General features: G+C 41.0%; 1 protein-coding gene across 1 annotated transcript in view; it reads left to right on the forward strand.

The window, feature by feature from the left end:
* The window catches only part of LOC126184598 (E3 ubiquitin-protein ligase HERC2), an 812,863-nt gene that overhangs the window by 422,175 nt on the left and 365,181 nt on the right, over positions 1-25,507 (forward strand). The window contains exon 44 of the mRNA XM_049927039.1: positions 798-1,014. Within this exon, the coding sequence (XP_049782996.1) occupies positions 798-1,014 (217 nt within the window). The remainder of the gene's footprint in view (positions 1-797; positions 1,015-25,507) is intronic.

Raw genomic sequence — 25,507 nt, forward strand, 5'->3', positions numbered from 1 at the left:
AAAATAGCATAGGAGTGTCAAAACTACTCAAACTGCCAATCTTCTCTGCCTTCAGGCTTGCCGTGCACTATTCCATCCCAAAAAAGCAAATATTAGTTATCTAGTTTCATAAGGGTGCACACAGCTTTTTTGACTCCTACTCTCATCTCGCACATCTCATCACAAGTCGCCATCTTTAAGTCAACTTTCATTTGTTATGTGCTCCTTTAAAATAGGTACAGAATGTATCCTCTTCAGAAACACTGTAAAGCTAAACCACTAAACCAAATATCAAGTAATAGATCTGTGTTATAAATGCCAGGAGTTGCTATTTTTTTGGAGGCAGAAGTATGAAATTTGCTCTGGATGTGTGTGTGTGTGTGTGTGTGTGTGTGTGTGTGTGTGTGTGGTTGTGTGTGTGTGTGTGAGAGAGAGAAAGAGAGAGAGAGAGAGAGAGAGAGAGAGAGAGAGAGAGAAATTATATGGTAGAACAATATATTAGCTTATAATAGTCATATGTCAAATGGTATTTAAACTTTGTCTGTTGTGTCATTACTTACATTAACTTACTTACTTGCCTGTTCATTTATCTTCGCTCTGGGATGTACTGCCTTCACGTGCCTTCTTCTTCAGTTTTTGAGGAGCAAAATTTTTGTGTTAAAAATTCATGGGTCAATATTTATTTTTTGGTTCAAGCTCATGCTTTATGGCCATTGTATAGATGAGAACATATTCTCAATGCTCCATAAGCATTATTTGACACATTTAGTATAAATTTTTAATCTAGATCAATTTCGTGAAGGCTGTTAATGTTTCAGATAGCTGCTTTGAATGTGAGTCAGTTCCTGGCCAATGAGGCAGAAAAACATATACGAAATCCATGTGACAGCATTAGTACGAGGAATGAAACTGCAAGTAATAAAGTTGCTTCAAAGAAAGTCCATCTACCTTCTCCTTCTCTGTCACCAACTGTTGGACAGCTTACAGAAATGGGTTTTCCCAGACGGAATGTTGAATGTGCTATAAAGGCATTAGGTAAGTGTTCCTTGATGAATGTCTTCCTTTTCTGAACTTGTTTTCATGTGTATCATTCGTTGTCAATCTCTAGGCATTTCAATATTTGTGTGACACACACATTGTAGAGCTTCTCATGATTAAAGGTTGTAGTACTTGGAACAATGAATGAAAATGTAGCTACCTCTGTATGACATTAATTGTATGTTTCAAGAGGATCAAAGCAGAGTGTTTTATGTAATGAATCAAAACTTTGACATATTGAAGATATATTCAGCACCTGTGTGTAAGGTTATTGATTTCACCTAGGCATCTTATAAAGTAGAATTTAGTGTGAGGAGCTGGTTGTCTACATTTCAGAATTTTTCTTGTGATAAGTGATGCAAGGAAAGTCTCATCTGAGGATATGGCCTACAGTTGTATAACTATCTGTAGTGAATGCCTTGCTTTTTATCAGTGGCTCTGTAAATACATTGCATAAGAAAACATTAATTGATTAAAATTTTAACAGGCAGAAAGGTCACTGAAGTCAAAGGCCATAGGCATTTGTGACAGTAGGGTTACCCAACATTGTTAATTTCTTTGACAATAATGGAGAATTAGGGATGGAGAATTTAATGTCATTTTTATGTAAGGAGTTGCAACACATGTAAAAGTTCGACATTAAGTCAGAAATGTTGAAACAAGCAGTTTTCGTGACGATCAGAACCCAGAAGCATGTGCTTGTGTGTTGTTATGGAAGAATACTTTTTTTGTCATTATAAGTCTACAGATCCACTCTAGGAAACTTTCACTTATTTATAAGAAACCGAGATGAATTATTGAGCCGCCTATGAGACAAGAAGAAACAGTAATTAACGGAGAGTTCAGTGTAGATTTCTTAAAAGATGCCGACTTGAAAAATGAATGGGAATCATTGTTTCAGTTCTCTGGTCACTTGACGCATGTCCGAGTGGTGGTCAAGTTCAATCCTTGCCTTAGCAAACATCCTCTCAGTGGGCATCACAACAACATTGATTACAATGTGCTCTGTAAGCTGTTCCAGTGTTCTTGGGTGTGGGGGTACATAAACACGTTCTTAATGTACCCTCAAAGGAAAAAATTACGAGGTCTTATGTTAGGTGACCTTGGTGGTTGCGGGGGGAGGGGGTAACGCCAAGGGGGTGCCCTAACTTGTTGGGAGATGAAATTCATGGAATCAGGAGTCGGTTGTGAAAACAACCACAGCCGCAACACGCGAATTGAAGACGTACCCATCACAGTCTTCTCACAAGGGGGGGAGGGGGGGGGGGGGACAACCCTTCCATATTTATCTGTGACACTGCACAGAAAACATTAATCTTCAGCAAATCTTGTTCATGTCCGAAAATTTCGTGTGAATTTACAGTGCCCCACACTCTCACTTTGTGGTGATTAACCTTTCCACATAAATGGAAGGTTGCTTCATCACTGTATGTCAGCTTGGAGGTGAAATGTTCATCCTCAAGTGCATCAAGATACAAAATTGATTGCCGGCCATAATCTTCTGGTTTTAATTATTGCACAAGCTGCAGACAGAACGGTTTGAAATTTAGCCTCTGTTGTTAAATCTCCCACGTAGTTTGCTGTGATAATTCCAAGACTGTGGCTTGTGTAAACTGTTCATTTTTTGGACTGCGTACGAAAGTATCCCTCACCTTCTCCACTCTTACATCTGACACACTTGGTTGACTAGTACTTTTCTGTTTACAGGGACAACCAGTGTCCCTATATTGTGGATACCAGGGTGCAATGCTCTGTTTACATTGCGGTTCTTGATCATAATTCCTTCTGAATGCATACTGCACTGTTGTAACAGATAAACATCTCGCATATTACAACAGACACAAACTCTTTTCTGTCTTTGTTGCCACTTTGTCAAGGCACTGCATTCGTAATGCAAACTGGGGGGCACAAAGCAAACTCTGTGAGTTTACAGTTCTATTCATGCATCACTCATATTTGCACATGTAATACTTCGGAAAATATAGAACTCAGAAAATGAATGAATCATGTATAGAAGTCTTATATTTTAAGGAAAGTCATTAAAATGTCCACTAATATGAATTTAATAATGCTGATAATAATATTAAAACTAATAGGATATTGTCAAACAGGAGATGGGACAAACAATCTGTGTACAAGATACTACACTGAAGTGACAAAAGTCATGGGATAGCGATATGCATGTATAAAGATGGTGGTAGTATCACATACACAATGTATGAAAGGGCAGTGCATTGGCAGAGTTGTCATTTGTACCAAGATGATTCAAGTGGAGAGGTTTCCAATGTGTTTACAGCCCCACAGTGGGAATTATCAGACTTTGAATTTGGAATTGTAGCTGGAGCTTGATGCATAGGACATTCTGTTTCAGAAATTGTAAGGGAATTCAATATCCCAATATCCACAGAGCCAAGAGTGTGCCAAGAATACCGAATTTCAGGCACTACCTCTCACCATAAACAATGCAGTGACCAGCAGCCTCCACTTAATGACCGAGAGCAGCGGAATTTTCATAGAGTTGTCATTGTTAACAGACAAGCAGCACTGCATGAAATAACTGCAAAAATCAATGTGGGATGTACAATGAAAGTATCCGTTTAGATAGTGTAGCAAAAGTTGGCATTAATGGGACATGGCAGCAGACAGCGAATGTGAGTCCCACTGCTAATGCCGTGACATTGTCTGCACCTCCTCTCCTGGTTTCATGAGCATATCGGTTGGATCCTGGATGACTGGAAAACTGTGACCAGGTCAGAAGAGTCCTGATTTCAGTTGGTAAGAACTGATGGGAGGGTTCGAGTGTAGCGCAGATCCCAGAAAACCGTGGATCCAGCTTGTCAACAAGGCACTTTGCAAGCTGGTGGTGGCTCCATAATGGTGCGGGCTGCATTTACATGGAATAGATGGGGTCCTCTGGACCAACTAAACCAATCATTGACTGGATATGTTTATGTTCAGTGACTTTGAAACTGTCTGCAGGATTCATGGACTTCATGTTCCCAAACAACATATTGTGTCACCAGGGCTCAGTTTTTCGTATTTGGCTTGAAGAACATTCCAGACAATTCGTGAGAATGATTTGGTCGCAGAGATCATGAATTGCATCAAAAATTTATGGTACATTATCAAGAGGTCAGTTCGTGCACAATGTTCTGCACCGGCAACAAGTTCACAAGTGTGGTGGGTATAGAGGTAGCATGGCTCATTATTTCTGGAGGGGACTTCCAATGACTTGTTTAGTCCATGCCTCATTGAGTTGCTGCACTATGCCAGGCAAAATAAGGTCTGACATGATATTAAGGGGTACCCCATGACTTTTGTTCCATCAGTGTATAACAATTAAATTAAATGACACTGTTGTGATTGATAATTCACAAGTTGCAAGTATTTTTAACAGTGTAGCAGGAATATTTGAAATGATGTCGCAGCGGAATTAGGATTAAACGTCTCTGTTGAAGAAGCAAGAGAATGTATTGAAAATGTCATTCCATAAAACGTTAAGCACTTTGAAGTAGCAACTACATCTTTCACTGAAATTAATAGAAATAAAAAAACTGTGGAAAACAGAAGCTCATATGCTACTCATGTAATGTCAAACAGATTTCGGAAAAATTGTTCTAACTTAAGAAGTAATGTCCTTAGTAATATGTAATGCATTAGGGGCATAGGGAATTATTCCAGACAGATTAAAATGTGCAGTTGTGAAACATTTGTATAAGGCTGGAGCTAAGAAAGACTTAAATAATTATTGTCCAGTTTTCTTACTGATATCTATTTCCAAAATACTTGAAAAAGTAATACACTCAAGAGTAGTCTCAGATTTAGGTAGAAACAGTTTACTTAGCATATCACAATTTAGATTCCAAAGGGATTGCTCAACTGAGAATTTCTTTACAAACAGCTAGTTTGAATCATACTTAACAAACAGAATGAAAAAGTTGTGCTAAATAATTCAAACAATACTGGAAGGAGAGGAAATGTTAGTGACTGGGGAGAAATCACAAAGGGAGACCCACAGCGTTCAGTTACGGGTCTCCTACTGTTTGTAATACACTGACGGCAAAAAATCCTTTTAGAGGTTTCCGATTCACTTAGGATTTATTGTTGCAATGATTACATTTACAGATCAATAGCACAAGCAGTTCTGAGGTACCAGCTATCGACCCGTGCTGAAACACCCATATTAGTGTGTGGTGTAGCCTCCATGGGCAGCAATGCAGATGCGAACTGCTCAATCTGTTCATATAGTTCTGTAAGAGTTCTTGGTTGATCAGTCACTTCTCATCCCATTGTATCTCACATGTGCTCAATTGGAGACAAGTCCAGACAGGGAAGTTGCTGCATGTCTTGCAGAGCACATTGAGTTTCAGAGCAGTGTGTGGTTAAGCATTATCCTATTAGAACAACACATCACCTTCCTGTTGCAAGAATGGTAAAAGAAAGGATCTAGCAACATTCTGAATGTACCAAACACTGGTTTGCATCCCCTCCAGAAACACCAAAGGTGGGCAAAATTTTTGGCTTTTCACACCCCAGACCATACGGCCTGGGGTGGCACCAGTGTGCCTTGAACAAATGCACCCTATGAGAAAGCACTCACCAGGTTGACACTGTGCACACAAATAATCATCATTTGTGTGCAGGCATTATCTGATTTCATTGCTAAAGGCCTCTGCATGGCATTCCATCTTCCAAGTGGTTCTCTGACAGTACCAGTTAAGCTGTGCATGTCGATGCCATGGCATGAGTGGAAGACAGGCTAGAGGTATGCTTGCCAATAGTCCCACTGCTAATAACTGGTTCACAACAGTTCCTGTTGTTACCTCAGGACTCACAAGTGCTCTTATCTGTGCTGTGGTGGCTGTACAGTCTGCTCCTGATGTCTTTACAATATGACGATTTGTCATAGCACTACTGGCACAGCGTGTCCAACTTGTGTGGCAATTCTCTGAAATAACAATGTTGCCACTCAGATGGCTACAATTGGATCACTTTCAAACTCTCACAGTTGACTGTAGCATGCACAAGTGCATGTCTGTGGCATGTTTGCCTGCTTGCTTCACGTGTTTGCACCACATTGAGCTTTCTGGCTGTGAGCATTCCCTCTTACAGGGTAGAAACAGACGACACTCTGGTAGCTATGCCCCAACATTATCTGTTGGCAGATGACATTGGAACCCTTATCAGTACATCTACTGTCCCCCAGGTGGCATATGCCATCATCTGATCAAAATCGATTTCATCTTTCCAGGTATACCTTTTTGTTTTGCAGTATACATATGTGAACAACCTTCCACTTAATATTCAACATGCAGAATTGGTATATGTTGCAGATGATACTAGTGTTATAATAAATCCGGCTAGAGAGAAAGCAACAGAAAAGATTATTAATGATATTGTTCAAAAAATTATGAAGCAGTTCTTGGAAAATGGACTCTCCCTAAATTTTGAGAAAGTAAAGTAAACACCACTCGCAGATTAGGCCTTAGACCTGTTTTGAAAGACAACTGCTACCTTCCAAGGCTATACGAGGAGTGATCTACAATTGTGGGACATATGATTAGTGTGTTGACAGTCCCTTGAACTGTTATTGCCAGAGATGAATCGCTGATGATGTTGCAGTGGCTCCTTTATTCAAGCAGCTCCTCGTTTGGCCTCTCAAGGACTGAGTGGACCATGTACCAGACCTCCCTACCTCAGAAAAAAGTCAGGCATTCAGTATTCAGTTCTGTACAGTAAATGTAGTCATATCAACAATTGATGTAGGAAATGCATAGTAGTCAGTAAATGGGGTACAATGCTCAAAAATTTTTGGGTGTACACATTTATGAAAACCGTGAACTGGAAGAAACATATTGCTGAGATTCTCAATCAAGTAAGTTCTGCTACTTTTGCTCTTTATGTAATTGGTAGTCTTGGGAACAAACGAATCAACATATTTTGCATATTTCAACTAAATAATATCTTATGGAATAATTTTCTGGCATGACTCATCACTTAGAGAGAAAGTATAGATTGCATAGAAGTAAACAGTAAGAAGAATATATGGTGTTTGCCCATGGTCATCTTAATATACATTTCAACTAAATATTCTCAATTTTAGGAAGCAAGTGAAGCAGTTCAGAGGCATGCTGCTAAATTTTTTATCAGTAAATTCTTGGTCAGCGTGCAATTTTGACAGTGGTGCTTTGTGAACTGATATGGGAATCCCTGGAGGGAAACATACTTGTAAATAGTTAGCATGTAGCTATATTTACAAAATAATTTATGATGTGAATTTAAAATGACTTTTTCCATCTCATTAGGATTTATCATGCAGATGATCCATGAAATGTGAAACTAACATTATAAATCGTGTTCTACACAAATGTGTGCCAAGCAAGGTCAAATAGCCAACATTACCTAACCATACTGTTTGAAAGTTGTTGTAAATACAATGAATGGTACAATTTCACAACATACGGCTGCTTGTGATTGTACAATAATTTCCACATTCAGATCTTGTTGAAAGGTCTTTCAGAAAGTTTTAGAAAGTACTTTTTCTAAGTAAATCCAATGAACAAATCAAAATCTTGCATCCAGTATGTCATGGATCAGTTTTAGAGTTGAAGTTGAAGACAGTAAATAGCAAGCTTAAGTATTAAATTATGGTTTTTAAACCACATTCATGCATGATGATCTTACTGCCATACAACTACAGACAAAAAATTCACATATGGGTAACACTGAAATAAGCTCTTACATTGTCAAAATATAACTGAAACTATTCAAAGTGAATGAGTCACCATGCCATGGCTTGTTATTGGATTTAAAGTATAAACATCCAAAAGTAGCGCAATTCCTAGCTCACATTTATTGGGAATATATCATGAAGGAAACGTGGCTGGGAAGGATCACAAGTCACATTACCTGCAGCCTGCCATCCGAACAGTTGTCCAATGTCAACACCTTATAGCCATCTTCTACGATCTGCAAAGGGCTCATGACACTACATCCTCACTACCTTACACGAGTGGTTTCTCCAGGGTGCGCTCCCAATTTTTATCCACACTGTCTTGTTGCACAATACTTTCCAGGTTTGAGTTGCTTCCCACAGTACACCCCTGCCCCTATGCCAGAGAATGGGATCCCGCAAGGCTCTGTACTGAGTGCCTGTCTCTTTCTAATAGCCATCAATGGTCTAGCAGCAGCTGTGAGGTCCTCAGTATCACCCTCCTTGTATGCTGATGACTTTTGCCTCTACTATTGCTCCTGTATTGTGGGTATTGCTGAACATCAACTGTAAGGCTGTATGTGAAAGGCGCAGTCATGGGCCCTCACCTGTGGCTTTTGTTTTTCAGCTACCAAGACCCCCGTCATGCACTTCTGTTGGTGTTGTATCTTTCACCCATATTCAGAACTTTACTTTGACGACAAACTATTCAACGTACAGGAGACTTATCATTTTTTAGGACTGGTCTTTGATGCTCAGTTGACGTGGGTTCCCCATCTTTGCCAGGTTAAACGAAAGTGCTGGGTGCAGACCACACTACCCTTCTGTGGCTTTACAGAGCCCTGACACAACCCAGTTTTGATTTTGGGAGTCTGATATACTATTTAACATTGCACTCAGCATTGCAGATACTGGATGTGATACACCAATGCAGAGTCAAACTTACAACAGGAGCCTGTTGAATTAGCCCTGCAAACAGCGTACTCTCGGAGGCTGGCGTCCCTCCATTGCGGATCAGGATTGAACAACAGCTTGTCAGTTATGCTACACACATTCTCAGCTCCCCTAAGCATCTGACATACCATCTCCTCTTTCCAAACATGGAAACCCATCTTTCACAACAGGAGCCCAGATCAGGCATTGTGATCGCAATCCACATCCGTTCTCTCCTGTCTGAACTTCAGTTGTTTTCTCTACCACTTCTCCTCCTGGCCCATTCACATACACCTCCATGGTGCATCCCTCAGCCACAGCTGCGTCTTGACTTATCGCAAGGTCTGAAATACTTGGTTCACCACGAGGTCCTTCACCACCAATTTTTCTCCATCCTTGGCCCATCCCAGGATTCAGAAGTAGGCTCTACTGATGCCTCAAAGGTTGCTGGTCACATAGGCTTTGCTTATGCTCATGCAGGACACACTGATTTGTACTTCTAGCCAGATGGCAGGTTGTTTTCACTGTGGAGTTGGTAAGCATCTCTCGTGCTCTTGAGCGTATCTGTTCCTACACCATTGAGTGCTTTCTCGGCTGCAGTGACTCCTTGAAGAGTGTTACCCCTACCACTTATTGGTCATTGCTTTCCAGGATGCCCTTGAACAATGTGTATGCTCAGTGACCTTCGTCTGGGTCCCAGGCTACATCGGGATCCTGGGGAATGAACTTGCTGATAACGTGGTGAAACTGGCTACCAGTAAACCCCTCTTGAGATCTCCGATCAGTATTAGGCTGTCAAGTTTTAGGGATTGGGAATATGGAATGGCTCTCTCAGGCTTCACCAGACAAACTACAGGGATAAAGGAGACTATGAATCTGTGGAGATCCTCCAGGCAGGCCTCTCACAAGAAGTGTACTATCCTTTGCCGGCTCCATATTGGCCATACTTGGCTGACTCCTAGTCATCTCCTCCATTGCGAGGTCCCACCCCACTGTCATTGTGGATCCCATTGGATGGTGGTCCACATATTGCTGGACTGTCCCAACCTAACCACCCTGTGGCAGACTGTCGATCTCCCTGACTCCATACCCCAGGTATTATGAGGCAATACCTCAGTGGCTGACTTAGTTTTACATTTTATTCACGAAGGGGGCTTTTATCACTCACTTTAAAGGAAGGCCACTTAACCTTATCGGCCCATTGAGGGGTTGGCAGAACACTCTGTTGCCTCCTTTGCCCATCATTGCAGTCTGGTTTTGGGGGCTTTCAGCTGCTCCCTAGATGAGGCACATTGCATATCTTTCTTCCTCTCTCCTTTTTTCTTCTTTGTCCCTTACCTTACCTTCATTGACCTTTGGTAGACATTGAGGTTTTCTTCCCCTGGGTTTTGTACAGTAGGCCATTTCTGATGTATAGGGATGTAGGCTTGTCTGTTTGAGGAACAAGGGACTGATGACAGTAGTTTTGTCCCTTTAAATGTCTATCCAAGCAAGCAGCCAGCCAACCAACCAACCAACCAACCAATCATGTATACTTAGTGGTAATATGCAGCCCTAATGTGCCCTTCACACCCCACTATGATTAGTTCCAAGTCTCTCTCTCTCTCTCTCTCTGTCTCTCCCTCCCTCCCTCCCTCCCTCCCTCCCTCCCCCCCCCCTCTCCCCCTCTCCCCCTCTCCCCCTCTCCCCCCCTCACTCCCCCCCTCTCCCCCTCTCCCCCCTCACTCCCCCCCTCTCTCCACCCTCTCCCTCTCTCCCCCCTCTCCCTCTCTCCCCCCTCTCCCTCTCTCCCCTTCCCTTCCCTCCCCCCATTTACTGATTATTCATTGTTTCCTTATCACTTCAGTCATGTAACAAGGTATAATGAGGAGGATGCAAAAAAGCATGTCTAAATAATATGTCTACATCTACATTTATGTCTACATACATCCTCCACAAGTCACCATACAGTGTGTTGCGAAGAGTACCTTTTACCACTACTAGTCCTTTCCTGTCCCATTCGCAGGTAGAGCAAGGGAAGAATGATTGTCTATATGCTTGTGTACAAGCCGAAAATTCCATTTTCTTCACGATCCTTATGCAAAATGTACATTGGCGGCAATAAAATCGTTCTGCTGTCAGCCCAGCAGTACTCAAATGAGCTATACTTTCCTAAAATTCTCCCAGTAAACTGAAGTTGACCATTCACATTCCCCACTACTGTCCTTATGAGCTTGTTTCATTTTATATCACTTTGCAACATTACACACAGGTATTTAATCAAAGTGTCTGTATTCAAAAATTACAGGATTGATCTCCTGCTCATTGACATTTTTCTACATTTAGAGTGAGCTGTTATTCACCACACCAACTACAAATTTTCTGTAAGTCATCTTTTGTCTTCCTACAATCACTCAGTGACAATTCGCAATAAATGAAAGCTGAGTAAGGGGCGAATGCCATAGAGTACCCTCTGTAAAACTGAATTGGAATTCCATCTGGATCTGGTGATTTATTTCATTCAACTCTTTCACTTGTCTCTCTATGCTAGGGATGCCTACTACTATATGCTCCAGAAGGGAGTCTGAGTGACGATCAAATGATGGTATGTTTGTATGATCATCCTGCATGATTGATTTTTTAAACACAAAGTGTAAAGCTTCAGTTTTCCTTTTGCTGTCTCCTATTGCCACGCCAGACTGGTCAACAAGTGACTAAATAGAAATTTTCAGTCGTGTTAGGAATTTCACATAGGGCGAGAATTTTCTTGGATTTTCGGCAAGATCTTTTGCTAAGTTTTGATGGTGGAAGTTCTTGAATGCTTTCCATGTCTATCTTTCTACAGGTACATGAATTTCTACTAACTACTGCCCTTGAACATTTGTGCATTCTTGTTTGAACTGAGAGTGCAACAGTTTCTGCTTCCTCAGCATTTGCGAATTTTGTAATTAAACCACGGTGGGTTTTTTCCTTCCTTAACATGCTTACTTGGCAATTATTTCTCCAGAGTTTGAGTTACAATCAGTTTAAACTTTGTGCATAATTGCACTGCATTCATCACACTGGAACTAAATGATGTCCAGCCTTTATCTAAGTGGGGTGTTAACAGCCGTGTATCTGCTGTTTCTAGCAAAAATACTCTTCCTACCTTTGTGGCCTGGTTTATTAACTTTAGTAAGCATTGTCACTATGATGACGTCATGATCATTAATCCCTGTCTCTCTCTATCGATATGCCGATAAGGTCAGGCCTGTTTGTAGCTAGCTACAAGTTCTAAAATATTACCACCGTGTATGGGCTATCAAATGAACTATTGAAGATGATTTTCAGAAAATATGTTGAAAAAACTATCTCACAAGATTCTGCCCATATCAGCTACATTGAATCCATAGAAATGCCAGTCAATACCTAGTAGGTTAAAGTCATCTCCAACTATAGCTCACGTCATGTAAGACGGGGCTTCCGCGCATAGAGGCGGAGCAGCGGAGGGATGAGAACTGCGCAAGCGCAGCAGCAGAGAGCGGGCAAACAAAGTCCACGTTGCCGAACTTCATTGCTTTGGACAATGGCCAGGCTCATTTGCCTACGGTACATCATATTATACATTCAAATATATGACAGGAATAGTAAATATTAAAACCAATTTCAATAAGTTGTCATGAGAGAAATATTAATTCAAATCTTGACGACATTGCATCCACTGCTCCACAAATGTACTCCACGTGACACCAAGAGACGAAAACAGCTGACACAGCTTTGTGAAGATGTGAAGTACAATTTTTCTCAACATGACAATTTCTAACAACAAGATCATTAAAACTGCTTGCAATAACGATTATTTATTGCAATTTGAACTGTAAAAATTTAATACACAATAAAATTAACTTCAAGTAAAAACTGAAATCATTATATTTACTTGACAACTGTTTCTACTCAATAGAATTTTTAAAAGTGTGTATAAGGTGTGGTGTTGATGTGTTTGACTGTAGTTAAGTGTAATCACTGTGCATAAAAAAGAATTAGTGGTAGAAAAGACTAATGAAAAGGCTATCGTAAAAATGGTAAGTAAGTTTTCATGTTTTTCACGGTTAATGGGCATTATGAGTGTAAACTAACTCATTTGACATTACAGTGAGAGACCGTATTTATAATCCATTGAAGAAGCAAACAATTAACCATCATCTGTGAATAACAGTAGGAAATGATGACCGATAACATTGAAAACAACCGATATCTTGACAAGTTTCAGTTACTGTCATTTTAGGGCATTATCCATTTGTGCCATGAAAATGGCAGGTGTTTACATGTAGAAATATTGGGCTTTTGACAAATTTATCCAGCTGCATTCTCACATGTTATTAGAGCATACAACTTCTTCTTGGGCAGTATGTTGAACATTATAACCTGAATAAGTCAAAGGATACAAAGTCCAAATAAAAAAAACTGGGAAGTTCTCATTGTTATGTACACAGCTGATATGTTGACAAACGCATTTTATATACCACGAGTCTTTAATACTAAGAAATATTATTACTTTGTTCGAAAGTCTACATCACAATACCACCGTCACTTCTATTTGAATCTGTTTCCAAACAATCTGATTGTAAATTTATGATGATAGGCTCGAGGCTTATATCCACAGTCACTTCCCTGTCAAATCATTCTTTCTGAAGCTTTTCAGCATGCTGCACAGACTGTGCCCATGCTACAGGTGGGATGTTGTCCATTGCCTCATGCACAAGCAATTCAGTGAATGTTATCTTGAATGGTTTCTTGGTCTCCCACAAAGCCTTAACCCCTCACCCAAATTAATTTCATAGGGCTACATTGACAGTCTTCCCCCCATGAACCATGGACCTCGCCGCTGGTGGGGAGGCTTGCGTGCCTCAGCGATACAGATGGCCGTACCGTAGGTGCAACCACAACAGAGGGGTATCTGTTGAAAGGCCAGACAAACATGTGGTTCCTGAAGAGGGGCAGCAGCCTTTTCAGTAGTTGCAGGGGCAACAGTCTGGATGATTGACTGATCTGGCCTTGTAACAATAACCAAAATGGCCTTGCTGTGCTGGTACTGCGAACGGCTGAAAGCAAGGGGAAACTACAGCCGCAATTTTTCCCAAGGGCATGCAGCTTTACTGTATGGTTAAATGATGATGGCGTCCTCTTGGATAAAATATTCCAGAGGTAAAATAGTCCCCCATTCGGGTCTCCGGGCGGGGACTACTCAAGAGGACGTTGTTATCAGGAGAAAGAAAACTGGCGTTTTACAGATCAGAGCGTGGAATGTCAGATCCCTTAATCGAGCGGGTAGGTTAGAAAATTTAAAAAGGGAAATGGATAGGTTAAAGTTAGATATAGTGGGAATTAGTGAAGTTCGGTGGCAGGAGGAACAAGACTTTTGGTCAGGTGAATACAGGGTTATAAATACAAAATCAAATAGGGGTAATGCAGGAGTAGGTTTAATAATGAATAAAAAAATAGGAGTGCGGGTAAGCTACTACAAACAGTATAGTGAACGCATTATTGTGGCCAAGATAGACACGAAGCCCACGCCTGTTACAGTAGTACAAGTTTATATGCCAACTAGCTCTGCAGATGATGAAGAAATTGATGAAATGTATGATGAGATAAAAGAAATTATTCAGATAGTGAAGGGAGACAAAAATTTAATAGTCATGGGTGACTGGAATTCGAGTGTAGGAAAAGGGAAAGAAGGAAACATAGTAGGTGAATATAGAATAGGGGCAAGGAATGAAAGAGGAAGCCGTCTGTTAGAATTAGCATAACTTAATCATAGTTAACACTTGTTTCAAGAATCATAAAAGAAGGTTGTATACATGGAAGAATCTCGGAGATACTAAAAGGTATCAGATAGATTATATAATGGTAAGACAGAGATTTAGGAACCAGGTTTTAAATTGTAAGACATTTCCAGGGGCAGATGTGGACTCTGACCACAATCTATTGGTTATGACCTGCAGATTAAAATTGAAGAAACTGCAAAAAGGTGGGAATATAAGGAGATGGGACCTGGATAAACTGACTAAACCAGAGGTTGTGCAGAGTTTCAGGGAGAGCATATGGGAACAATTGACAGCAGTGGGGGAAAGAAGTACAGTAGAAGAACAATGGGTAGCTCTGAGGGATGAAGTAGTGAAGGCACTAGAGGATCAAGTAGGTAAAAAGACAAGGACTAGTAGAAATCCTTGGGTAACAGAAGAAATATTGAATTTAATTGATGAGAGGAGGAAACATAAAAACGCCGTAAATGAAGCAGGCAAAAAGGAATACAAACGTCTCAAAAATGAGATAGACAGGAAGCGCAAAATGGCTAAGCAGGGATGGCTAGAGGACAAATGTAAGGATGCGGAGGCTTATCTCACTAGGGGTAAGATAGATAACTGCCTACAGGAAAATTAAAGAGACCTTTGGAGAAAAGAGAACCCTTGTATGAATATCAAGAGCTCAGATGGAAACCCTGTCCTAACCAAAGAAGGGAAAGTAGAAAGGTGGAAGGAGTATATAGAGGGTCTATACAAGGGCGATGTACTTGAGGACAATATTATAGAAATGGAAGAGGATGTAGATGAAGATGAAATGGGAGATACGATACTGCGTGAAGAGTTTGACAGAGCACTGAAAGACCTGAGCCGAAACAAGGCCCCGGGAGTAGACAACATTCCATTAGAACTACTGACGGCCTTGGGAGAGCCAGTCCTGACAAAACTCTACCATCTGGTGAGCAAGATGTATGAGACAGGCGAAGTACCCTCAGACCTCAAGAAGAATATAATAATTCCAATCCCAAAGAAAGCAGGTGTTGACAGATGTGAAAATTACCGAACTATCAGTTTAATAAGTCACAGCTGCAAAATACTAACGCAAATTCTTACAGACGAATGGAAAAACTGGTAGAAGCCGAACTTGGGGAAGATCAGTTTGGATTCCGTAGAAATATTGGAACACGTGAGGCAATACTGACCTTACGACTTATCTTAGAAGAAAGATTAAGGAAAGGCAAACCTACGTTTCTAGCATTTGTAGACTTAGAGAAAGCTTTTGACAATGTCAACTGGTATACTCTCTTTCAAATTCTAAAGGTGGCAGGGGTAAAATGCAGGAGCGAAAGGCTATTTACAATTTGTACAGAAACCAGATGGCAGTTATAAGAGTTGAGGGGCATGAAAGGGAAGCAGTGGTTGGGAAGGGAGTGAGACAGGGTTGTAGCCTCTCCCCAATGTTATTCAATCTGTATATTGAGCAAGCAGTAAAGGAAACAAAAGAAAAATTCAGAGTAGGTATTAAAATCCATGGAGAAGAAATAAAAACTTTGAGGTTCGCCGATGGCATTGTAATTCTGTCAGAGACAGCAAAGGACTTGGAAAAGCAGTTGAACGGAATGGACAGTGTCTTGAAAGGAGGATATAAGATGAACATCAACAAAAGCAAAACGAGGATAATGGAATGTAGTCGAATTAAGTCGGGTGATGCTGAGGGAATTAGATTAGGAAATGAGACACTTAAAGTAGTAAAGGAGTTTTGCTATTTGGGGAGCAAAATAACTGATGATGGTCGAAGTAGAGAGGATATAAAATGTAGACTGGCAATGGCAAGGAAAGTGTTTCTGGTGAAGAGAAATTTGTTAACATCGAGTATAGATTTAAGTGTCAGGAAGTCGTTTCTGAAAGTATCTCATCTTAACATATCAGGAACCAATGTGTTTTAAAATTCTTTACATTGATGAAACACATACCATTGAAACTAATCTTCTCCTGCATAACTGTAACATGTTTTTATGACGTCGGGCATTCATCATTCACATGGAGCACTTTGAAACCTCATTGTTAAAACCATCCATTTGTGTTACAGGTTCCTTGCGATTTAGATGCATTCTAGGCGACACAAAACCAACTTTTTCTGCAGGTCCTTCAGTGCTGACACTTTCATTTACAATTCTCTTTATAGTTCTCTTGCTGAATAGTGTAAATTTGTGTAGTCGTCTGTCTTCTGTTTTTGTTTTGAACCGCCAGTGTCGGTTGGTCACAGCCAGTGTGCTCCCTGCTGCCATTGGATAAGCTGCTGCCAGCAGCAAGTCATATACTCTTAGCTCACTTATTTGTTACATAGTTTAATTCTTAATTTCTTTGCGTGTTTTTGGGTACTTGCATAGTTTAATTCATAAATTTTGGGTGTATTGTAGTATTTGAGAGTTGTAGCATCGCGTTTTAGTACCTGAATAGTGTAAAAGCACATAGTCTCCTTCTGCCGCTGAGCAGTGTGTCAGCAGTGCGCAAGTAGCAGCATTACTGTATTTACTAGGCAATCTTGTATTTTAATAACCGTTTAAATTTTGTGTCGAATTGTTTGTGGTCTCTGTAGATTAGTTCAGACGTTCTTTGCACAACAGTATTTAGCATGGATAGGGACTAAGACTGCTGTGTTCAGATGCAGGCTGAATTGGCATCCCTTCACTCCCAGCTTCAGGCAGTGTTGGCTTCGGTCAGACAGCTTGAGGCTGTTGCCAATGGGCATCACTGTGGGGGTCCAGATGGGGGTTTTTCGGGGACGGCCAGCTCATCCCACACATCCCCCGATCAGACTTCGGTTGTGGCTGCCCGGGATACTGCCCACATTGTGGCTGACCCCTCACCCATGTTAGAGTGGGAGGTCGTCTTGAGGTGTGGCAGGGGGCGAAAGACATTCTGGACGGCTGAACAGAAGGCCTCTTCAGTTTGTCTGACGAACCAGTTTCAGGCTCTGTCTCCGGCTGATACTGATCTTCGGCTGGACATGGCTGCTTGTCCTGTTCCAGAGGTTGCTCCTCAGTCTGCAAGATCTGGGCGGTCACAGAGGGTGGGTTTACTGGTAGTTGGGAGCTCCAACATTAGGCGCGTAATGGGGCCTCTTAGGGATATGGCTGAAAGGGAGGGGAAGAAAACCAATGTGCACCCCGTGTCCATACCGGGGGAGTCATTCCAGATGTGGAAAGGGTCCTTCCAGATGCCATGAAGGGTACAGGGTGCACCCATCTGCAGGTGGTCGCTCATGTCGGCACCAGTGATGTGTGTCACTATGGATCAGAGGAAATCCTCTCTGGCTTCTGGCGACTATCTGATTTGGTGAAGACTGCCAGTCTCGCTAGCAGGATGAAAGCAGAGCTCACCATCTGGAGTATCGTCGACAGGACTGACTGCGGACCTTTGGTACAGAGCCGAGTGGAGGGCCTGAATCAGAGGCTGAGATGGTTCTGCGACCATGTGGGCTGCAGATTCCTCGACTTGCGCCATAGGGTGGTGGGGTTTCAGGTTCTGCTGGATAGATCAGGAGTCCACTACACCCAACGGGTGGCTACACGTGTAGCAGGGGTGGACTGGGCAGTTTTTTTAGGTTAGATGGCCTCGGGCAAGTACAGAAAGGGCAACAGCCTCAAAGGGTGCGGGGCAAAGTCAGGACATGCAGAGACCAAGCAGCAGTCGGTATTGTAATTGTAAACTGTCGAAGCTGCGCTGGTGAAGTACCAGAACTTCAAGAGCTGATAGAAAGCACCGAAGTTGAAATAGTTATAGGTACGGAAAGCTGGCTGAAGCCAGAGATAAATTCTGCCAAAATTTTTACAAAGACACAGACGGTGTTCAGAAAGGATAGATTACATGCAACCGGTGGTGGCATGTTTGTCGCTGTTAGTAGTAGTTTATCCTGTAGTGAAATAGAAGTATGAATTATTATGGGTGAAGGTTATACTCAATATCCGAGCTAGGTTAATAATTGGCTCCTTTTACCGACCTCCCGACTCAGCAGCGTTAGTGGCAGAACAACTGAGAGAAAATCTGGAATACATTTCACATAAATTTCCTCAGCATGTTATAGTCTTTGGTAGAGATTTCAATTTACCAGGTATAGACTGGGACACTCAGATGTTTAGGATGGATGATAGGGACAGAGCATCAAGTGACATTATACTGAGTGCACTATCCGAAAATTACCTCGAGCAATTAAACAGAGAACCGACTCGTGGAGATAACATCTTGGACCTACTGATAACAAACAGACCCGAACTTTTTGACTCTGTAAGCACAGAACAGGGAATCAGTGATCATAAGGCTGTTGCAGCATACCTGAATATGGAAGTAAATAGGATTATAAAAGAAGGGAGGAAGGTTTATCTGTTTAGCAAGAGTAATAGGAGGCAGATTTCAGACTACCTAACAGATCAAAATGAAACTTTTCTGTTCCAACACTGACAATGTTGAGTGTTTATGGAAAAAGTTCAAGGCAATCGTAAAATGCGTTTTAGACAGGTATGTGCCGAGTAAAACTGTGAGGGACGGGAAAACCCACCATGGTTCAACAACAAAGTTAGGAAACTACTGCGAAAGCAAAGAGAGCTTCACTGCAAGTTTAAATGCAGCCAAAACCTCTCAGACAAACAGAAGCTAAACGATGTCAAAGTTAGCGTAAGGAGGGCTAAGCGTGAAGCGTTCAGTGAATTCGAAAGTAAAATTCTATGTACCGACTTGACAGAAAATCCTAGGAAGTTAGGGTCTTACGTTAAATCAGTAAGTGGCTCGAAACAGCATATCCAGACACTCTGGGATGATGATGGCATTGAAACAGAGGATGACACGCGTAAAGCTGAAATACTAAACACCTTTTTCCAAAGCTGTTTCACAGAGGAAGACCGCACTGCAGTTCCTTCTCTAAATCACTGCATGAATGAAAAAATGACTGACGTTGTAATAAGTGTCCAAGGAATAGAAAAGCAACTGAAAACACTCAACAGAGGAAAGTCCCCTGGACCTGATGGGATACCAATTGGATTCTACACAGAGTACACTAAACAACTTGCCCACTTCTAACAGCCGTGTACTGCAAGTCACTAGAGGAACAGAAGGTTCCAAATGATTGGAAAAGAGCACAGGTAGTCTCAGTTTTCAAGAAGGGTTGTCGAGCAGATGCGCAAAACTATATCTCTGACATCGATCCGTTGTAGAATTTTGGAACATGTTTTTTGCTCGTGTATCATGTCATTTCTGGAAACCCAGAATCTACTCTGTAGGAATCAACATGGATTCCGGAAACAGTGATCATGTGAGACCCAACTCGCTTTATTTGTTCATGAGACCTGGAAAATATTATATACTGGCTCCCAGGTAGATGCCATTTTCCTTGACTTCCGGAAGGCGTTTGATACAGTTCCGCACTGTCGCCTGATAAACAAAGTAAGAGCCTACGGAATATCAGACCAGCTGTGTTGCTGAATTGAAGAGTTTTTAGCAAACAGAACACAGAATGTTGTTCTCAATAGAGAGACGTCTACAGATGTTAAAGTAACCTCCGGCATGCCACAGGGGAGTGTTATGGGACCATTGCTTTTCTCAACATATATAAATGACCTAGTAGATAGTGTCGGAAGTTCCATGCAGCTTTTTGTGGATGATGCTGTAGTATACAGAGAAGTTGCAGTATTAGAAAGTTGCAGCAAAATGACTGACCCTTAACATAGACAAATGTAATGTATTGTGAATACATAGAAAGAAGGATCCTTTATTGTATGATTATATGATAGCGGAACAAACACTGGTAGCAGTTACTTCTGTAAAATATCGGAGAGTATGCGTACAGAACGATTTGAAGTGGAATGATCATATAAAATTAATTGTCGGTAAGGCGGGTGCCAGGTTGAGTTTCATTGGGAGAGTCCTTAGAAAATGTAGTCCATCAATTAAGGAGGTGGCTTACAAAACACTCGTTCGACCTATACTTGAGTATTGCTCATCAGTGTGGGATCCGTACCAGGTCGGGTTGATGGAGGAGATAGAGAAGATCCAAAGAAGAGCGGCGCGTTTTGTCACAGGGTTATTTGGTAAGTGTGATAGCGTTACGGAGATGTTTAGCAAACTCAAGTGGCAGACTCTGCAAGAGAGGCGCTCTGCATCGCGGTGTAGCTTGCTGTCCAGGTTTCGAGAGGGTGTGTTTCTGGATGAGGTATCGAATATATTGCTTCCCCCTACTTATACCTCCCGAGGAGATCACGAATGTAAAATTAGAGAGATTTGAGCGCGCACGGAGGCTTTCCAGCAGTGATTCTTCCCACGAACCATACGCGACTGGAACAGGAAAGGGAGGTAATGACAGTGGCACGTAAAGTGCCTCCGCCACACAGCGTTGGGTGGATTGCGGAGTATAAATGTAGATGTGGATGTAGATCACACCACATGGTTCTGGAGTCCATTCTCGTGTCTTCAATTGTCTACAGTAGGACACCAGCTTTCAAATTCATGTTTGAAAAAGTTATAAGTGCGGTAAATAATCCCCCTCACCTGCTTGTGCAGCACTTCACATTTATTACCATCACCTGGCTCTTATTTTTAATCCCACTTAAACATTTACAGATATACATTCACACCTATACTGCTGCAAGGAAAAAAAAATACGAAAAAGGCTGACAGTTGAATGAATAATTTGGCTGTCGTGAAGTACAGCAACAGTGCAGCGTGTAGGAGCAAGGTTCTCGCTGTCTAGCTGTAACTTGCTGCTCCTTGCTCAGAAAGAGAATGAATATTACTGGCTGCCAATGTGTATTGGGGGGTGGGGGGGGGGGGGATGCACAGAATGGCTGAACATTGGGCCACCTTTCAACATGACATGGACTTAAATATTGCACAAGCTTGGTACTTCTGTTCTACTGAGCATAGCCTTTATTTGAATGATTCTAAAACTTTCACAGCAGAATTGGATGGCCGGCAAAAACATAACAGTGATTAACGCGAGTTCAACTACATCTGTTACTCGCACCCAGGTAACTTCACAGTTAGACTCGATTTTGACCTCAGTATGGAGATCACTTGTTTCGTTTACTTAACAAAACATTAAAATATTAACTTTAACTAACTCTGCTTCCATGATCACTTTTAAGTTCACTCTATATCCACTGAGAGACAAGAACCAGCAACAGTTTTGCATTTTGTAAAGTGAGTGATAGAAGTATATTTTGTATCAAGCAGCACTATCTCAAAATTTGAAATTAACAAAAGACTTTTACATAGGTCGTGTATTAAAGAACAAGTTCTGAAGTGTTCAGTGTTCTAATACGACTAGATGTCACATATTAAAGACAGAAACATTCATTACTTTTGGCTTCCACATATTTGACACAACAGTTCATTCTGTCATTTTTACACAATAATTAACTGTACACGACACAATGTGTATTTGAAATGTGAGCATACTCCATTCTCTCTCTCTTTTCTTTACCGATATTACTTTCCTTTCATTTCATTTAATAACAGTCCGCAGCTCGCGGTCGTGTGGTAGCGTTCTCGCTTCCCACGCCCGGGTTCCCGGGTTCGATTCCTGGCGGGGTCAGGGATTTTCTCTGCCTCGTGATGACTTGGTGTTGTGTGATGTCCTTAGGTTAGTTAGGTTTAAGTAGTTCTAATTTCTAGGGGACTGATGACCATAGATGTTAAGTCCCATAGTGCTCAGAGCCATTTGAACCATTTGAACCATTTAATAACAAAGCTTTAATGTAGGTATGTTAATTGGAAATGCTTTCAGTTACTAATTAACAGATAATGTACCAAAGCCTTAAGCACTGGAACATTATTTATATTTTTACTTTTAACACACTTAAAAGAGAGATTCCGAAATTAAAGTTTAGAAAATCGTAATATGTGTTGTGACTCGTCGATTATTCAAAGTGCCGCCGCGCAATTACGCACATCCTCTACGTGCGGCGCTGTCTGCCAGCCAGGCAGCAGCTGCGCCACCTAAGCGGCCAGCCGAGCAGCGGCCGCTAGACTGAGACTCAGTGTTTAATCGAATGCTGACTTGTACACAGGTCAACTTACTCAGTGACTTATATGTGTGTTGTGTTGTCCGAAAAATGTGTTACATTTGAAGATATAAAAATATGAAACAAACCCTTTTGGGTGAACTAGTGCACTACTGGTGATTTCTTCCAGTTATGAATAATGGCATCACACATTGTGCAGTTCTTTCAATGCAGTAAGTGATTTTTAACAGTCCTTTTCCAAGCTTCTGTTGCTGTAATTGGATTGCTTGGTCAGATTCCACATGTATAACTTCTGTCCTGTTCTTTATGACCAAGCTATTCATTTCTAGTTTTCCAGTGTCCACTTGTTCACCACACACTTCAACTGGTAAAACTTAATCTCCACACCACTATATGATAGACATATTGGAATGATCTTGCACCAAAATCTCCAAAGTTCTTACTTTTCTGATAGTACCGCCAAATTTTACCTGTAAAAATGTGCACTATACGTTTGTTCCAAAGCCAGTTCTACAAAACAACAATATATTGAATGACTCTCTCTCTCTCTAAATCAAGAATAGTTTACAATATGAGATTACGAAGTTAATAACAGTATGATCATGTTTGCAGTTCAAATTTGCGAAATATACGAGTAATTAACTAGTGTATACAGTTATGGAAATTCTATTTCTGGGTGACAGTTAATCTCATATAGTGATAATGCTTACTAGCCATGCCACCTAGCAGATGTTAGCATTACCCAGCTAGTTAGGCAGTTATGCTGCATCGAATACAGATGTCTCTTGCGCATTCATTCTGACATTCTTCACCACCACAAATGATGCAGACCTCCATTCAGGAGCATGTCACACTCTTAATCTTATGGTCACAAGGGAACATGATTCCTTGATATGTCACAAGGTTATGTATGAAAGATTACATATTGTAATTTAGCTCCCAAGCTGCATGTGAAAATGGAAGAAAACCTGGAACAGTCTTTTGAAGCACATATGGCCAAATGCCAAGTGGTCAGAGTCGACTTTAGGTATAAATATGATATCAGCTCCTATGTATTTACAGTAAAAGAAATGACAATTAGTATATCACAGAGCTCTTAGAGTAATAAGTAGTTCCCCTCCTTCTGGTAACGATGACTGGGTGTTTATGTTGTCCTCATCATTTCATCATCATTCATGAAAGTGGTGAGATTGGACTAAGCAAGGGTTGGGAATGTGTATGGGCACACGCAGTTAGGTGCCCCACAAACCAATCATCATCATCATCATCATCATCATCATCATCATCATCATCATCATCCTTCTGGTAACTTTCAGTGACATATTTTGGTAGGAGAATGCTCAGCCACGTGTGGGGAGGATTGTGCAAGATGAACAATGGGTACTGCTGGAGAGCCTGTATAGAGAAAAAGTGGCCAACGCCACTATGGTGGCCATGTTTCTGCCAGACTTCGGTGGAACGTTCGAATGGGTGATAATGGAGTGCTAAGTCCGCGGAAATACCTCTGTCCCCGAGACAAAAACACGAGATGAAATTGCGAGAAATACTCAAGTAAACGTTTTTCGAATGATTGAATGCTTACTGGATCAGTAATACTCATCCCTAATAGTACAATTTCCTGCAGTGAATGTGAAAACCATTCGGGACATAGATATTTCTGTTTTGAAGCTCATTTGGAAGACACAGCACCACACTAACAAGAATGTAAACAACAAATATAGGCCCTGTGGGATTTGTTTTCCATCTCAAGCAAAAAACGCTAAAAATATAGTGCACATTACATCTGATAAAATCATAAGCAGTGTACCACATGTGACATGCAAAAATGTTTGAAGACATGACAAAAAGTATTCACAAGACATTCTCACAGGCTGAATGCTTCTCATGAGTAACTTCACCATTAAGAAACATTATTGATATCAGCCAATGTAAAATGCACTGCAGTAACGAACTAATGTAACAAGAAAACTAATTCTAACAAATATTACTATCTCAATTCAGACAGTAAATTTGCAGACGTGGTACGCCACAGAACGGAAAAGTTTTCAAAGACGATTTGTTCAGCAAAAAGTTGCAAGTTAATAGTGCTGTTGCATCCAACTACAAATGTGAAAAACGTGTTAATAATTTATCTGTGTCAAAACTCAGGCGATGATAATAGTGAAACACAAAAATTCCTTATGTTCTGGTCCACAAATAACCTGAAATTCACGTCAAAAACTTGTGGCACGAAAATTTAAAGAAATGTAGTACATAAAAAATCAGTACATTGCAATGCTTGTTGATGCGACGGTTTTACAAGGAAACAAGAACAGGTGCCTGAAACTGAGGGTTACTTCATTGAAGTAAAGAAGCAAACAATTTTGGTTATAGGATTAACCTTTTAAAAAATCTATGAACATATGCAATTAAGGAATTAGTAGCTACCCTACATTATGAGATTCTGTAAGAGATAAGATATTAAGAACACAAATGTGTGTTAATTCATGTTCCTCTCCTGTTACAACTGATTGCGATTGCGAATTTTTGTCGTTTGGTCATAATTCCTCAGCCTATTTCTACATTAGATGATGCAGAATATATTTTCAGCCATTTGTCACTACAAAGACGACAGTAGTAAAGCGTGAGCATTGCTCAAGTGTTTAGCATCTTAAAGCACTGCTCAGACTTTTCAGGTGTCTTTAAACTTTCAGATTGTGTACAAACCTATAATATATAATGCACTTATATCTGCCTGGACTTACCTCAGTATGGCTGTGCCCTGCATTCAATTACATCAAGTTTTAGGTCGCTTCCTCTTGACCGGACATTACAGAATGCAACAAGGGGAAATAAATTTGAAACAAGAGATCCGTATAGAAAAATTTCTATTGGGTCTACTACAAATAATGGCCATACACTCCCTTTTTCCACAGAATATGAATATTCAGGTTGCAGTCATCAGTGAAGAATTGCACCTCCCAACTGACCTATGCAGTGCATAGCTTTGAGGTGGCCTGGAATTTTCGTAAGCTGTTCTCATTGCCATCCTACATAGTTTCCTATCCACATGGTGACATTATTAACAGTAC

This window comes from Schistocerca cancellata, chromosome 4 (assembly GCF_023864275.1).
Source record: "Schistocerca cancellata isolate TAMUIC-IGC-003103 chromosome 4, iqSchCanc2.1, whole genome shotgun sequence".
In the NCBI taxonomy this organism is placed as follows: domain Eukaryota; kingdom Metazoa; phylum Arthropoda; class Insecta; order Orthoptera; family Acrididae; genus Schistocerca; species Schistocerca cancellata.